This window comes from Dermochelys coriacea, chromosome 13, assembly GCF_009764565.3.
Source record: "Dermochelys coriacea isolate rDerCor1 chromosome 13, rDerCor1.pri.v4, whole genome shotgun sequence".
Taxonomy (NCBI): domain Eukaryota; kingdom Metazoa; phylum Chordata; order Testudines; family Dermochelyidae; genus Dermochelys; species Dermochelys coriacea.
In genome coordinates this window covers 20,566,760-20,585,043 of record NC_050080.1, presented here as the reverse complement: position 1 = coordinate 20,585,043, position 18,284 = coordinate 20,566,760, and the positions used below count along the sequence as shown (strand labels likewise).

Below are 18,284 nucleotides of genomic sequence, written 5' to 3'. Positions count from 1 at the left end.
TTTACCAGCACGAAGTGAGAATGTAAGCCACTGGAGGGATGGCTGGGAATAGGAGCATCCTGTGGCACCCAATAAAATGCTGAACTACCCAGGTCAGTATTTGAACCAGGAAACCTGGGCTCTCCTCCCTTCACAGAGCTCATGTGTAAGACTTTCCAGCTCCCTATTAGAATGTGACCCTAGAAACTTATCAAAAAGTTAAAAGATGAGGGTTTCCTGTAGGGCAACATTAACAGTTCTGGGAGTTTACATTTAATTTATACCTCCTTCAAGTCTCTCTAACCTGCTAGGTTGTACTATTTTTTTTAGATGCACAGGAGGAGGGGAGAGAGGGCCCTCCTGCCTGTGTTATAACTACCAATCTTGCTAGATATTTCCCATTTACATGGGACAAAGCTCAGGGGCATATGGTCTAAGCATCAGCTCCTGACTCATGAAGCTGCTTCTGCATTCTTGAACCTTTGCTCGCTATATACTTTGCCATCCATAGCTATTTTTGCAGTGTGCATGATGCTCCTAGATTAATCCTATGCTCATGAACTAGTCAGTATTTGAGACACACAACAGTTGGAAGATAATGCTTGTGCCACAGCAGAGGTTGCACAACTCCTATCTTCATTCTGCCCTTCCAAAATGTGCCAGTAACCTGTGTTCTGAATAGGCCTATGCTATACCCCATCTCCAGGCATTAGTCATTTTGCTGTAATACCTACAGTGTCCCCTACTCTTTTTAATTCAGGAATTGTGTTTAAATGCTCTTGCCTAATTTAATTTCTTCCAGCATGGCTAACCAAAGATGACTCTGCAGCCAGCATCAATTCAATTTCTTCTGCTTTACTTTATCATCCTTCTCTATTAGAGATTTTTCCAACTATAGCGGCAGTTCAAGGAAATGGTGTATAATACAGAGTGCACTGGAAGAGAAGGACAGCACCGTTTCTTTAATTTACTGCTAACTCAAATTTCAAGCTCTCAGGAATTGAGTTAGCTCCCATGTTTTTAAATGACCCAATAGTCAGATACATCCCTTCACCCCCAAACAATTATTTCATTCTGCTCTATAGAGATAGAGGAACCACTACGTTATGTGTACTTTATAAACTCTGTATATTTAACATGTCCATCTTCCATCTCCAGAAACTGTAAAACTAAACTAACGAGGGCAGACCCAGGTCTTCTGCAGGGGACGAAGTATGAAGCTGGATAAAGAAACTCTTCCCTTGCTCACCAATGCCTTATGGCCCAGAACCACAAAAGAACAAGCGCAGGGATGCTGAGCATGGCCATACTTAGGCTTTGTGGATTCTATTGATTTAAGATGCGCAAAAGCTGCATTTGTGTCTAGGTGCCCTGTTCTCCCCCTACCCCCTCTTCATTAGAGAGCAGTGTCTGAGAAACCCAACATACTCAGCAGGGAGCTGCCTAAACTAACCAGTGGGAGATGCTAATGAGGTGTATCCTGAACCCTGCTCTCCTCAAGGAGTTAAGCATCTAAGTCTAGGCTGGAGGGAGGCACCTAGCTCTGCTTGCAAACCATAACCACGAATCCTTCTCCTGGAGTCAGGAAGCTTAGACATCTAAGGCATTTGAGACACCGGTGGCCTTGGTGGTCCCCATGCTGCTTCCCTTATAACTTTAGTTTAGGGGCTAAGGCATTCCCTTGCTTCTTCCATAGTCTAGGTGAGTGCTCATCTTCACCTGGTTTGAGGATCACGCTGGAGCTACAGTGAGAGAGAGGCGCCCAGATGACTTGAAGGAGGCAGTAGTTTGTATGCCCAGAGGCAGAAACTTAGGTGCCTATGGAACTTGTACAGCAAAAACACAGGTGGAGTGTGTTTAGGTGCCAGATGAGCCAGGGTTTTGTAGCACTGAAAATCTGGGCTTCAAGCACTTAAGTCCCCAGCATATATCCACTTTCCGTTTGTGAAAGTGATTTTGGAGAGTGAAGTCCTAGGCACAGAACAGGTACAGCAAGCTGCTGAGGCAGTGTTAGGTACCCCTCAGAGGGAATGAGTTCTGTCTCCATATGCACTTGACTGCTGTAGAGACTAACAAAAGGTGCTAACTGATTTCTGTGGAAAATGTCCAATAGAAACTGGACTCAACTTCTAGGTCATTGAAGAGTCATTGGTTAATTTATGGGCCCACTGCTGAACAGGAATAGACTGGAACCAGTTCTCTCGTGGCAACAGGTTCCATATCTTGTTACCAATTTCTGAACCAACCTATCCTTAAGAAAACTGCTCTGAAAGATCTGAGGATCTTTCAGCGTTTCTGGTGCTGACTCAAGCAAGCAAACACTGTACTATTAAGAATTTTTTTAATTCTACATAAAGTCAAGGCATTATGACTTTCAGTTAGGGCAGTTTGTCATTTTGAACAAATAAGGCAAGATATTTGAGCAAGATCATTCAAACAAAATGCAATAAGTAACTATTTCATACATATACAAACTAATGACAATACTAATATATACAGTCAGATCTTACAAAATAGCATTTCAAGTCAGCACTTTATGCCCGTATCTCTAATTTGTTACAAAAAGTTAAAGCTACAAATTTCACATTATTAAGTCTCACGTAACTGACAGCATCAGCATATTCGCAGGTTGGAAAGTGAAGATGACAGTTTGTCCAAAACACTTTTCAGCAATAAATATGGACCCATAAAGCATGTGAATATAATTTCACAATTAAATGAACATATTGCTTAAAAATGTTGACTGAATTGTCTTCCCTCAGGATATAAGCCTCAGTTGTCACAGGCTGGAGGAATTTAAGGAGTGAGCATATATGGAGGCTCCCGCAGGGGATCTGAAACGGGAAATTGTTTTCTCTAGTTAAAATGACCAATTCCTGAAGGTGAAAAAATTCCTATATTTGTTCAAACTCCAAGAGTAGCAAATCTAGTTGTAAACCTCAACTCTTATAGGGATTAGACAGATTTAAGAGAAAATTAAACCATTGGACCACTTACTTTCACATATTTGGGTTCTTTTACTGGGATTTTTTCATCAGCAACCATTTCAGTGAAAGTTGTTTCACTAACACGTCTTTAGTTGTAAGCACTAATTATAGCAATCGAGTTATGTACTCAGTAAAGTGAAAACTGAAGTCAAGCACCCAACCTTGGTGTTTTAAGTAAAACATGGGCTTCTCAATGTCTTCCCGTTGATGAAAAAAGTTGTCTATCAGTGGTAATACAGTACAAAGAAACAGAATGGTCTACTTGACATGTAAGCAATGCACTTAGCTTGCTACCAAGTCACTCATATTGTACATGTGCATCATGCCAGAGGCAAAATGTATATGTACTAGAAGTAACTAAGCCATGAGCCAGTATTTAAATTTAAAAATTGCATCATTAGTGGAAGCTTCATTTAACCAAGGGAATGTCATGAACATTAGCCCTAAAAAAGCCCCCACCCACATTTCAGCATCTTTAATAAATATTTTTGAGTGAGCAAACACACACATTGAATGAATTTTTAGTAAGTACTGCAGATGGTGCGTTTGTGTCCAGCATTATTAGCATGCTGTATTGTCAACACAGGCACTTACTAGCCTGCATGGTTCATTTAAATTGCCAGATTCTTATTGCTAAGAGATTGTCATCTACTAACACAGAGGTTTAAATTATTTAGCTTGTGCTATGAAAGTGATTTTTAATTCAATTTACTTGATTTCTTTCAAGATCTTCATCCTAGAAACTTTTGCAATATTAGGCTATCAAAAATCATAACTTCCCTACCGCTTGTTAATGTGGGTATGCATGGAATGTATTGTTCCCAGGTCATGCCAATACACATTGCCTACGCCTCTTTCCTTCCAGTCTGCCTGACTAGGCTTCTGAGCTCTGTCTGTTTGCAGCTGAGGAATAAACTGAAGATATTAAAAGCCAGATCCTCAGGTGTGTAACTGGCATGACTCCTATGCCAGCGGAGCGCACTGATTTACAGCAGCTGAGGGTACAATCCCAAGAAACAAGGTCTAAAACTATAATGCTTCCACCGGCTATGACTGGAACCCTTCTTGTTACTAGAAGCGTTTGATATCAGGAAACTGATATTTAATTGGGTGCGTCGTACCAAGGTCTGGTTCAGAAGGATGACATGAAAAGTAGGCCCTCTGTCAGAGAAAATACTTGAAATACTTGCTCTTTACAAACATTTCATTTTATGTGGAATAACTAGATACAACTACAAGTGGATCCTAAAATTAAATCCAACATTAGCTTTGCTCTACCACTGCCAAAGCACAGCACACCCACTGTGAGGTCTCTGCATCTATAACTGGAGATACCTGGATTACTTTTTCTGTTTTGCTCTTCATCATGTCAGTGTAAGTTATTAAATCATTTCAAGGTAACCTGACTCACACTGATGGTAAGTATACAGTCTGGTGATTTTCCACAACTCATTAATACCATGAAAAAGGCAGACTTTTCCATAGTTATCCCAGACAGAAAACACACTGTTTACCAGTATGTCCAGAAAAACTGGAAGAGAGATTGATCGTAGCCATATTAAATGCAGAACAGGTTAAGTTGGAACTTCAGTCGCCCAACTCCTCTGGCGTCAATATATTGTTGTTTAATCTTTTGGGTAACCGATCTTCATTTTCAGTTTAGCTTTTCTGCCATACTTGACCTAAGTAAAACATTATGCAATTTTTCATCTAGAGATGGAAGCTTGAAATTGTAAAGCCCTGTAAATCACCATAATTAGTGAAATATTTTTAAATCCTTTCCTTCATGGAGCAAAAAATATCTGATTTCCCAAGAGTGTTCACATAGAACTTTTTAGCTCTCTAATGCTAGTAGGAATTAAATGAAGATCTTTCTCAGGATGCAGATGAAGGGACATTTGCTGCGTTTTACATTGGAACTCTGCTTGGTTTTTGCTTTAAGTGAGAGACTTTTAAACTGCAGAATAGCATTAGATGGAAATAGAGCAACATGCTTAATCTACCACTATTAATTTATACAGTTCTGAAGACAAAAATACGGTCTCAAAAAACATTTGCTTAAAGCGCACCGGGTAAGGCATGGGGTTATTACAGGCTTTTTAAAAGTAAGATTTGTTCCTTTCCAAAGGTGGGAATAGTTTCTACATCTTCTTGTCTACTCTTTTCAGTGACCTCTTCAATTTGCTAACACTTTCCACGGTACCTTAACAGTAGTAAGATAGTTAAAATGTTTGAAACTGAGCCCATACAAAAAAAGAGATGCAGCCTTTAAACACCACAGTACATATTAAATTAAAAAGAAAATGGACTACTGAAAGTTACGTCAAGAAAATGAACCAACGTTAGTCTTATTTGAATCTGTTCCCGATTTAAAACAAGTTTAATCTAAAAACAGTAACAACTCCTCTGAAATAATACACTTTCTATTTTAAATATATCCAACATTAAAACATACCATTATCCATCCATCAGGATGTCCCACTTAATGGCATTCCTGAGTTCAGAAAGGTGCTATGGAAAAATAAGTGAGCAGAAGTTTTGCTCCCTACTTTAACACATTTAAATAGAAATCAATCTGCGTAGTAGTCATAAAAGCAAGGTTCTGATTGTTTCAGAGGGTGGACATTTATTCTACCAGTGGCGCTTTCAAAAGTTCTGCTGCCGACGTTTCTTGGCTTCGATGGCATCAAGGATTGGCTGTCGTTTAGACTGATACTTCTGGCGGATCTCTTCAATTTCCTGTTCCATCATGGGATCAAGGGCAGAGAGTCTCCTCTGAAGTTCCTCTACGCCCCAGCTCTTTAACTAGCAGAAAGGAAACAGAATGCATACCAACATCAGAGCCTGTGCAAATACTAGACAGAAAAGATCAACATATCTGCAGGGAATTCTGCTCTGACAGATTATAAACAAACATTCACACAGCATCCTAACAGTAAGCAGAAAAATGGTTCTGAACTAACCAAGGAAAAAGCAAGAAGGGGTAATTGAGAAACAAAAGGACAAGTGAGCGACACGCTTGTAAAATGTGTGTCAAATATGGGTTACTATAGCCCTTTCCATTTACATAACCTGGAAGCAAGCACCTTTTTCTCTTCATAACCAGGATTACCGCCAATCATACCCTGCACGTTCCAAAATTAAGCTGCTTCTTGAAGCAAGAGAGTGGGAATCAAAATACACATAACAGGTGGGCCAATTCCCAGGAAAGCAAAGAGTCAGTGCCTAGGTTTCAAGCTATTATCAAACCTTTAGAAAGGAACCTCTCATGATGTGTATATGACAAGAATTCCCACTCATTGTCTAGCTACAAGGAATTAAGAACCAGAGAGGAGTGTAGAAAATGTAAATTATAACCAGCTAAGAATAGCTTGCTGTGAGATCCAAAAAGCCAGAAGTCCCAGAGGTCAAACTTACTGATACCCTATGATGTCCAAAATATAGCTTTCATCCCAAATTGCGAAGTAGAAATAGTACATTCATCTTCCTTATGAATCAAGTCAGATTCCAAGGCCAGGAGGGACCATTGTGATAATCTTGTCTGATCTTCTGTATAACACAGGCCATAGAACTTCCCCATGATAATTCCTAGAGCAGAGCGTTTAGAAAAACATCCAGTCTTGATTTAAAAATTGCCAGTAATAGAGAAGCCACCACAACCCTTGGTAAATTGTTCCAATGGTTAATTACTCTCTCAAAAAGGTATGCCCTAGTTCCAGTCTGAATTAATCTAGCTTCCGCTTCCAGTCACTGGATTGTGTTATACCTTTGTCTGCTAGATTCTAGAGCCCATTATTAAATGTTTGTTCCCCATGTAGGTACTTAGACTAATCAAATCATCCCTTAATTTTCTCTTTGTTAAGCTAAATAGACTAAGCTTCTCGAGTCTATGGCTATAGGGTGTGGTTTTATCATAATTCTTGTGGCTCTTCTCTGAACCCTCTCCAATTTATCAACATCCTCCTTGAACTGTGGGCACCAGAACTGGACACAGTATTCCAGCACTTGTGCCAAATACAGAAGTAAAATACCCTCTCTACTCCTACTCGAGGTTCCTGTTTATGCATCCAAGGACTGCATAGGCCCTTTTCAAAACAGTCACATTGGGAGCTCATGTTCAACTGATTATCCCCATGTACATCTTTTTCAAAGTCACAGGATGGAGGACTCCGTCCTGAGAAGCAGTATGGTCTACGTTCTTTGTTCCTAGGTGTGTGTGTGTGTGTGTGTGTATATGTGTATGTATATAGCTGTGTTAAGACGCATTGTTTGCTTGGCGCCTTACAAGAGATCTAGATAGTCTGTGTCAGTGACCTGTTTGCTTCCTTATTTACCACTAGGGTTGCCATCTTTGTAATGGCTGGTAACTGGACCCCCAAGGCCCTGCCCCCTGCCTCACCTCTCTCCCCACAAGGCCCTGCTCCCTTCTCTGCCTCTTCCCCACCAAGGTCCCACTTCAGTCATTTGCTCCTCTCCCTACTGTGCCTAGATCTCCACCTCTCCCAGCTGGGCTCCCTCTGCTCCAGGGCTGGGACAGGAGCTGCTGCAGCCTGACAAGGAGCTTGTGTTCAGGTAGGAGGCAACCTCAGCTGAGCAGGGGCTGGTGAGAGTTAATGACACAGTACCTTCCCCTACTCCGCGGTAACCAGGCTTTTGGTGTCCAGTCAGTATATCTGAGCGGAGACTGCCAGGTCCCTTTTTTGACTAGACTTTACACTAAAAAAAAAACAGGCACCTGGCAACCCTACATGGCACCTGGACACAGAAGCCAAAAACTAGACTGTCCGGGTAAAATGCAGCTGGGTGGCATCCCTATTTATTACTCCTCCAATTTTTGTCATCTGTAAACTTTCTCAGTGATGATTTTACTAGTGGAATGGAAAGTGTTATCGGATATACATCTCACTATATCTGAATAAAGTGTCTTGTTCCTCTAGTGTAGCATCTCATGTATTTGATAAGCCCTGAAAGATGTGAAATGAAAAAGTATGTATGGACCATGTGTCCACTAGATTTAGAGGACCAAAGGGATGTTTTTCTTTGTAAAATGACAGGAATTGTACAGCATAAGAAGGGAAAAGATAAGCACCTAACTAGGGTTTAACTTTGAAATATTAGAAGAATTTTCATAAAATGGGGAAATTTCCCATTGGTTTGGGCTAATATTGAAATACAATCCATGAAGCAAAAACAAAAACCCTCCGTCCAAGAGAAGCATTGAAGAAATTTGTTGTACACTGCTGCCATCTACTGGATACTGGCAGAAGCAAGAGAGAAACAGACCTGCAACGTGAGTGCCCAGGTGACCAGTGCCCAATAGAAAGTAAGAACTGTCCTCCTCCAAGAACCTGGAAACAGGGTATATAAACTTCATGCCAACGCACGGACTGCAAAGTTTGCTGAAACTCCACAGCCAGCCTCTCCCTTCCTCCAGGGTTACAGGATGAAGCAATGTTAACTGGACCCACAAGCAAGCTTCAGAATTCAGACCAGACTTGGACCTGCCTTATGAACAGCTCTCCCCTCCTCCAAGATTACACAGGGCTAAGAAGTGGTGAGTTTCAGAACGTAAAGAACAGAATAATTCTGTACAAATAACTGAAAGTTGTCTTGAGTCTACATTGTTGAGAGAGACTTCAAGTAACCATATTTTGTTTTTTAAGTAAGGTTACGTGCATGTTCTCCTTTGTAAGACCAAACAAACTAGCCAAAAAGTGACGCAAGAAATAACTTTAAGCAATTACTTTCGATATTGTAAGTTTGTCTCTTTCACACCAAAGCATTCAACTATCAGGGATCACATTCTTAAAAGCGTCTATCTGAAAACTAGGACATTCTTTTAATCCTTGGAGTACTGGAAACATGATAAATGTATTTGAGGTACTAAAGAATTGAAAACTGATTATGGTAACTGAATGTAATAAAAGAAATGAGTACTGTGGCACCTTAGAGACTAACAAATTTATTTGGGCATAAGCTTTCGTGGGCTAAAACACACTTCAGATGCATGCAGTGAAAAAATTCAGTAGGAAGATACATATACACACACACAGAACATGAAAAAATGGGTGTTGCTATACCAACTGCAACAAGACCAATTAATTAAGATGGGCGATTAGAAATGACATGACACCTCATGCTTCAGGGTTTATGCCAAACTACCTACTAGAGATTAGGAGGTTTCCCTGGGGAGAGTATTCTCTATCTGCCTATTGCAGGGTTTCTTGCACCTTCTTTAAAGCCGCTGATGCTGGCCACTGCCTGAGACAGGATGCTGAAATAGGTGGACCACAGGAGTTGATTCAGAATGGCACTTATGTTCCCAACATCACAGTACACGTGAAGTCTCAGACCTCATCTTCAAGGCTCTTACTGACACAGGCCAGGGACACTTAAGTAACCTCAATCTAGGATAAAAGAAAAGGAGTACTTGTGGCACTTTAGAGACTAACAAATCTATTTGAGCATAAACTTTCGTGAGCTACAGCTCGTTGCATCCAATGAAGTGAGCTGTAGCTCACGAAAGCTTATGCTCAAATAAATTTGTTAGTCTCTAAAGTGCCACAAGTACTCCTTTTCTTTTTGCGAATGCAGACTAACACGGCTGCTACTCTGAAATCTGTCAATCTGGGATGAAGACCACAATTGTGAACTATGCACAAAGCAACTATCTACTGCAAGCCTAATACTTGTTTGTGCTGGAGCCAATCTGGGACCAGAACTCTCACTTTCAGAAACCAAGACTACACCTCACCAACCTACATCCAAGTGCAGGGTGTGCTTTTGACTTGGCTTTCACAAATAAAAGCACATAGCACTTCATAACAAAATAAAATCCATAGACTATTTCTCCCCTTGGTGAAAGGAGAGACATGAAGAAGGTACCATATACAGCACATATTGCTTAATGCATCTCTGGAAGATGCTCAGACACCATGCTGATGGGTAGGGTACAATAACCTGAAAAGAGGTGAAAAACGAAACGCAAAGGTGTTGTGGGTCAATGTCGTGGTGGAGTGATGGGAAGGAAACAAAATCGCACCTACCCAAAGCTAGGGCTATGAGCCTTCACTTTCATTTATAATAAAATTATATGGGATTATCAATATAAGCCACATATCTTTGCTGAGACCCTATGCAGTTAGTGTAAACCCTTTTCATATGTCAGTAATCACAACTGTAATTGTAATGCATTTCAAATCCACTACAATCTGAATCCACTAATCTGAAAGGTCATTTTATTAAGGTTGTTCCCTACCCACACTGTGTATCACTACCAAAATAAACTTCTCTTTTACCTAAAAAATTTCATGGCCCCCATTCTGTTTGGGTAATTGGGGCCCCAATACAAACCGTAACAAACCATTATTTTCTACAATCTATTACATTTTTACCTTACAAGTATCTGTCGTGGAGCAGTGTCACAAACTTCAGTATCCCATAAATTTATGCTGACTGGAATTTATTTTTCTTTAGGAAAAAATGCCAGAGGCAAAATGATAGGAAAGAAAGGAAAAACTGTCTCATGATGCACAGATATTTGGGGGTAGAGGTCATCTCGTCCAGTCCCTTGTGCTGAGGCAGGACCACATATCTTGACCATCCGTGACAGGTGTTTGTCTAACCTGCTCTTAAAAAACCCCCAACAACAGGGATTCTACAGCCTCCTTTGGAAACCTATTCTAGTACTTCACTATCCTTATAGTTAGAAAAACTTTCTAATTTCTAACTTAAATCTCCCTTGCTGCAGACTAAGCTGATTGCTTCTTGTCCTACCTTCACTGGACATGGAGAACAATTGAACACTGTCTTTTTTTATTCTATTAATCCGATGAAGTGGGCTATAGCCCATGAAAGCTTATGCTCAAATAAATGTGTTAGTCTCTAAGGTGCCACAAGTACTCCTGTTCTTTTGGCGGATACAGACTAACACGGCTGCTACTCTGAAACCTGTCTTTTTTTATAACAACCCTTAAAATATTTGAAGGCTTATCATCAGGTCCCCCCTCAGTCTTCTTTTCTCAAGATTAAGCATATCCAAGGTTTTTTAGGTTTTTTTTTTTTTAAACCTTTATTCATAGGCCAGGTTTTCTAAACCTTTTATCATTTTTGGTGCTCTCCTCTATACTCTCTCCAGTTTGTCCACAATCTTTCTTAAAAGTGTGGTGCCCAGAACCGGACACAGTGCTCCAGCTGAGGCTTCACAAGTACTGAGCAGAGCGGGACAATTACCTCCCATGTCTTACATATGACACTCTTATTAATACACAGCAGAAATATACAAGGCTCTCGCAACTGCATCACATTGTTGGCTCATATTCAATTTGTGAGCCACTATAACTCCAAATATATTTCAGCAGTACTACTACCTATCTAATTACTCCCCATTTTGAGTGGTGCATTTAATTTTTCCCTTCTTATGTGTAGTACTTTACACTTGTCTTTAGTGAATTACATCTTGTTGATTTCAGATCAATTCTCCAATTTTAATCCCATCCTCCAACGTGCTTGCAACCCCCTCCCAGCTTGGGGTCATCTACCCCTTTTATAAACATGCTCTCTATTCCATTATCCAAGTCATTAGTATAAATACTGACTAGGGCCCCACTAGATGCATCCTCCAAGTTTAACAGCAACCCATTGATAACTAATCTGAGTACAAAGAAAAGGAGTACTTGTGGCACCTTAGAGACTAACAAATTTATTAGAGCATACAGCTCACGAAAGCTTATGCTCTAATAAATTTGTTATTCTCTAAGGTGCCACAAGTACTCCTTTTCTTTTTGCGAATACAGACTAACACGGTTGCTACTCTGAAACTAATCTGAGTACAGTCTTCCAACAACTTGTGTACATACTTGATAGTAATTTCATATAGACAACATTTCCCTGGTTTTCTTATGAGGATGTCATGTGGGACTGTGTCAAAAGCATTACTAAAAATCAAGACATATCACATCTACAGCTTCTCCTCACCCCTAAGCCAGTGACCCTGTCATAGGAGGAAATTAGGTTGGTCTGACATGATTTCTTCTTGACAAATCCATGCTGGCTACTGCTTATATCTCTATTATCCTCTAAGTGCCTACAAACTGTTTAATAATTTGTTCCAGTATTGAAGTTAGGCTGACTGGTCTATAAATTCCCCAGGTCTGTTTCCCCCACCCCTTTTTAAAAAGATAGCTAATATATTTGCCTTTCTCCAGTTCTTTGAGAGCTCATCTGTCCTCCATAAGTTCTCAAAGACAATTACTAATGGTTCTGAGATTCCTTCAACTAGTTCCTTAAATACCCTCAGATTAATTTCATCAGGCCCTGCTGACTTGAATACAGCTAATTTATCTAAATATTCTTTAACCTGTTCTCTCTCTGTTCTGGCTTGTGTTACCCTCCCCCTTGTCGTTAGTATTAATTATATTGAGTATCTGGTCTCCATTATCATTTTACTGAAGGCTGAAGTAAAACACCTCGGTTTTCTTGATGTCATCTTCTTCCCTGTTACATAGTAGACCTACATTTTGTCTCTCTTACTCCCAACGTATTTAGGAAACTCTCTTGCCTTTTACATCCCTTGCTAGGTGCACCTCACTTGTGCTGTAGCCTTTCCTATTTTGTCCTTACATGCTTGTTCTAGTCTTTTATATTCATCCTTAGCAATTTGTCCATGTTTCCATTTTTTGTAGGAGTTCTTTTTGTTTTTAGGTCATTAAAGAGCCCCAGATCGAGCCATATTGGCCTCTTACTATTCTTCCTATCTTTCCTTCACTTCAGGATAGTTTGCTGTTTTGCCTTTAATATTGTGTCTCTGAAAAAACAACCAGCTCTCCTGAACTCCTTTTTTCCTTATATTTTCTTCCCGTGGGAGCTTACCTACCAGTTCTCTGATCTCATTTATAACTACTCAAAATTAACAGCTTTATTTTTCCTGCAGATATTTCAAATGACCTCCTTACATCACACTGATACAACAGGAGACAAAAAGAAAAGGAGTACTTGTGGCACCTTAGAGACTAAAAAATTTATTTGAGCACAAGCTTTCGTGAGCTACAGCTCACTTCATCGGATGCATCATCCGATGAAGTGAGCTGTAGCTCACGAAAGCTTATGCTCAAATAAAGATGCATCCGACGAAGTGAGCTGTATCTCACGAAAGCTTATGCTCAAATAAATTTGTTAGTCTCTAAGGTGCCACAAGTCCTCCTATTCTTTTTGCGGATACAGACTAACATGGCTGCTACTCTGAAACAGGAGACAAACTATCTGATCAGTGATGCAGCTGCTCATGAGGAAGTCTCACCAACCCAACCAATTGTAAATTTATACATTTGTCCTTCAAATTTTATACATCGTTTGTAAAGAGTATGGGAATCACGTTTCTATTCTGACAAACTCCCATACATAATCCAAACTGCAGAATAAAGGTGACTAAATTGCTTTTTGATATCCCTGTATATCTATATTAGATAAAGTGATGGGCACCTTAGAGATAGATAATTATACCCACGCCCCCACTTGCTGAGAAAAGACTCAAGGCATCCATGACATCCCTTTGCAGTCAGATCAGGAAGACTTATAGATAACTTTCTACCCGATGCCATGCAATGTTTAAACCATCAATCTGCTTCTCTGAGTTTGTTTTTTCATTTCGATCCTTAAAAAATAGGAAAAAGATTAACACATTTATTAGTCAAGTGAGGTGTCATCACTGCGATGTTTCATTTTTTTGAATGTAAAAGATCCTAAGCAGGAAAAAAAAGGGAATAAATAATGGATCTAAGCAGACACGTTAGACATAGCCACCGGTTATATATCCAAGGGCACAGTGCTCTGTAATTTATACCTCTACAATTCTGCCAGCTCCAGAGACAGTCTTGTAACAGCTACAGTATTTCTAGACAGACTATGCCAGATTTAAATTGCACAAAAGATTTAGCTTAAAAACACAAACTAAGGGTGGAAAATTACCACTCTTCCTCACTGCTCTAAACAAGTAAAAACGGGAGACACTGGAGTGCAAGTATTCCAATATAAATGAATCAAAATCCAAAGGAAGAAGCAAGCAAGCAGGGGTTATATTAAATAGCATAGTGAAGTCCTTTTATTATCCAGAGAACAGGTACAGTAGCGATAGTGCAAGCTTTCACTAGCAAGTGACCTTAATCCTGGTCTTCAGGGACCATTTCTAGGAGCAAGGGGAAATTGTCATGTCTCATTTGTGACAAAAATGCCACTGATGGTATCAACTGAGTTGTGCTGACATTGCCCACTAGGAGCTGGTCTGAAACTAATTTTATTTTACATGCCCTTTGCCAACAGCCCGTTAGTAACGTGAAGTCACTACTGATCTGGACCAGATTTGAACTAGTGATGGATGTAAAAAGGCTCCATATCGTGCGACTAATTATATATAAATAAATAAAAGTTAGAAATAGAAAAGATGCAACTGCAATTTACCAACAGCTTTCATACATTTCTCCTACAGGTTAGTATTTCTACAAGCCAGTTCTCTGGCTCCAGTGTATGAAATCAGATTCAAACTGCACATGAGCCACAAAATGGTCTCTGCGGGCAGCTAAAACCTCTGAATCCCAATTCTTCTTGCAATTCTCGTTATCTGCTGACATTGAACCTCACCCCTCAGTTAGCACAAAGCCCTTTCTTAGCATCTTTGCCATGGCTCATGCCATTTAAGATTTAAGACTCTCTAAAGCCAGCAGGCTGTCAGGAACTTGGGTATGGGCAGTCAGATCCAGTGATTAGAGCTGTAGGCAAACTGAACCAGAGTTAATAGCCAGGAACTGGGGGGGGCCAGATGAGGTGGCAGGAACCAGAAACAAGGTGGGGGTTTCTCCCAGCAACAGGTCAGGGATCTACCTTTTTACATAGATGACTTCCTGGCGCGCTCTCCTGGCTTAAATAGTAGGTCTGGGCCAATCAGAGGTCATGGGAGGAGCTGCCAGTCACCTCTACTATGGACAGCACTTCTTGCAGTGACTAGTTTCCCAGGATGTATAGTGTGTTGACAGTGCCTCTGCCAAGGTTGCCTGGTGGAAGCACTGCTCACCTGGAGCCCCACAGACCCAGGTTCAAGTCCCACAAATCCTTACACAGGCCGGTGTTGCATTTGCTCCACAAGAGCACAGCCAGTACTCCATTGCCAATAAGTGCAGGTGGTTCTTTCAGCATCATAGTTCAAATTCACAACCAAGTACTCATTTTTTCAACAAAAGCAAACTACTGAGGTTAAAAACCAGTCATTCCACGCTCCCCCCACATGCTTTCAGTAACTGACAATTGCTGAATAAGCAGTTTTATAGCACAAAATAAAAAATGCTTAGTCTTAGTAGCAAAACAATTGCACATTTTATTAACTATATTAACCTCTAACTACAGTGTCAAACTCTTAACTAAGCTGTAAAATTCATTTTAGAAAATAAACTTTCCAGCCAGCCTTTCACAAATGAATAGAACGTGATACAGTTTGAACTAGTTACATCATAACCAACTGTCTTTCATCCTGGCTACAAGTGATTAATACAGGAATGCTTTATTTCTAGCAGAAAGGACACAGTTTAATTCCTTTCACAATTGATTGGAGAGTTCTCATTTGATTATGTAACTCTGTGCTTTGCCTCTATTGACTAAACTGTCCAGTTTTCAAAATAAGGTGTTATTCACCTCTGAAGTGCATCCTACATACAGTGCATCTCAGCCAAACACAAAGATGCATGTACACAAATGATAGAACAGATAGCTTCTTTATGAAAGAACAGGAAGCCATAAATAAAGAAAAAGTGTTCTTCAAAAAGATAAATTCCTAAAGTCAAGACACTATGAAGCCACAGAAAGATTGGTTAGAAATTGCAAGGATTTTGCAGTTTTATTAAACACCCAGCAGTCTGCCACTCTTGTTACCTAAGAATAATGGTCAGGTTATCCGAGGGGCAGATTTACAGTTTCTCCATCTGATCATCAAGCAGCTTAAACCTAGTGAACTTGTGCTCAAAACACATCCCAAAGTTGCTGCAGAAGGAAGGTGGCAGGTAAGATTTAAGTAACAAACCCTAAAAGGCTGGCAGCCATGCAAAACCTTTTGCCAGAAACATGGCACTATTAAAATCTCATGCCAGTATCAAGAGATAAGGGAACAGGATGTTACCAATAACATTTCCAAAGCCAACCTCAGCAGCCACAGCTAGAACTTAGTTGCTAATAAGATTCATTTTTTTTTCCAGGAAAATACCAACAAAACCTAACTGTTGTTAGCAGGAAAAACAGAGGGTTTTCAGTAGGACTTCAGTGAAAAGGCACTTGTACCTAGTGCACAGAGGGGAGTCCCCTTTCCTTCCCCAGTTACTCTTCCAACTTTCCATACACACTGTTCAATGGTTTTCAACTGATTCCCTCTCTCACATGCCTAGTTCTCACCTACCACCTTTTGCCCACATATTCTGACTGGCTTTTACTGGGCCCGGGCCTCAGTGTCAAACCTCCATTTCTGTTGTCTATAGAAAATAGGTTTTGCCAAATAATTTCATCAGGAGGTTTGGAAGTGTCCAAGATTAAAATACAAGAGGAATAAAGCTGAAGCTTCATGGGGAAAGAACCTCCTGATGGTTGAAATACATCTGAGCCAGACCAGTAAAGCTAACAAAACCACTTTTTTTTTTTTTTAAACTTTTATCAAATTATTTTCCATTTACGCTCAGTTTCACACACCAAAATTTAACCACCTTTGGACACCTATTAACCATCTAAAATGCCCCAAGGAAAGTCAAAACAGCTTAGATTTTTATGTCAGCAGGGTACTAAACTGATTATTTGCTTATGGGTATTAGACAGGAGAAATTTAGATACGACTTGGGGGAAAAAAAGTTATTCAAGCTATGTTAACTCATGAAATGCCAAAATGTGATCTGCTACTAGAGATCCAGTATCTTGAAAATCACATGCATCCAACGAAGCAGGTATTCACCCATGAAAGCTCATGCTCCAATACGTCTGTTAGTCCATAAGGTGCCACAGGACTCTTTTCTGCTTTTATCTTGAAAATATTACAACATGTTTTAACATGATTTCAACAATTTCCATCCCACCATCAACCTCAGCCTGGACCAGTCCACACAAGAGATCCACTTCCTGGACACTACGGTGCTAATAAGCGATGGTCACATAAACACCACCCTATATCGGAAACCTACTGACCGCTATTCCTACCTACATGCCTCTAGCTTTCATCCAGATCATACCCACTCGATCCATTGTCTACAGCCAAGCGCTACGATATAACCGCATTTGCTCCAACCCCTCAGACAGAGACAAACACCTACAAGATCTCTATCATGCATTCCTACAACTACAATACCCACCTGCTGAAGTGAAGAAACAGATTGACAGAGCCAGAAGAGTACCCAGAAGTCACCTACTACAGGACAGGCCCAACAAAGAAAACAGAACGCCACTAGCCATCACCTTCAGCCCCCAACTAAAACCTCTCCAATGCATCATCAAGGATCTACAACCTATCCTGAAGGACGACCCATCACTCACAGATCTTGGGAGACGGACCAGTCCTTGCTTACAGACAGCCCCCCAATCTGAAGCAAATACTCAGCAGCAACCACACACCACACAGCAGAACCACTAACCCAGGAACCTATCCTTGCAACAAAGCCCATTGCCAACTCTGTCCACATATCTATTCAGGGGATACCATCATAGGGCCTAATCACATCAGTCACACTATCAGAGGCTCGTTCACCTGCGCATCTACCAATGTGATATATGCCATCATGTGCCAGCAATGCCCCCCTGCCATGTACATTGGCCAAACTGGACAGTCTCTACGTAAAAGAATGAATGGACACAAATCAGACGTCAAGAATTATAACATTCAAAAACCAGTTGGAGAACACTTCAATCTCTCTGGTCACTCGATCACAGACCTAAGAGTGGCTATCCTTCAACAAAAAAGCTTCAAAAACAGACTCCAACGAGAGACTGCTGAATTGGAATTAATTTGCAAACTGGATACAATTAACTTAGGCTTGAATAGAGACTGGGAATGGATGAGTCATTACACAAAGTAAAACTATTTCCCCATGGTATTTCTCCCTCCCACCCCACTCCCCCACTGTTCCTCTGATATTCTTGTTAACTGCTGGAATTACCCTACCTTGCTTGTCACCATGAAAGGTTTTCCTCCTTTCCCCCCTCTGCTGCTGGTGATGGCTTATCTTAAGTGATCACTCTCCTTACAGTGTGTATGATAAACCCATTGTTTCATGTTCTCTGTGTGTGTATATCAATCTCTCCTCT

At 40.4% G+C, this 18,284-nt stretch overlaps 1 protein-coding gene across 1 annotated transcript in view; it reads right to left on the bottom strand.

Annotated features, from left to right (window-relative positions):
* Positions 1-2,303: 2,303 nt before the first annotated feature.
* The window catches only part of STK4 (serine/threonine kinase 4), an 82,023-nt gene continuing 66,042 nt past the window's right edge, over positions 2,304-18,284 (bottom strand). The window contains exon 11 of the mRNA XM_038369516.2: positions 2,304-5,771. Coding sequence (XP_038225444.1) covers positions 5,613-5,771 — 159 coding nt within the window. The 3' untranslated portion in view covers positions 2,304-5,612. The remainder of the gene's footprint in view (positions 5,772-18,284) is intronic.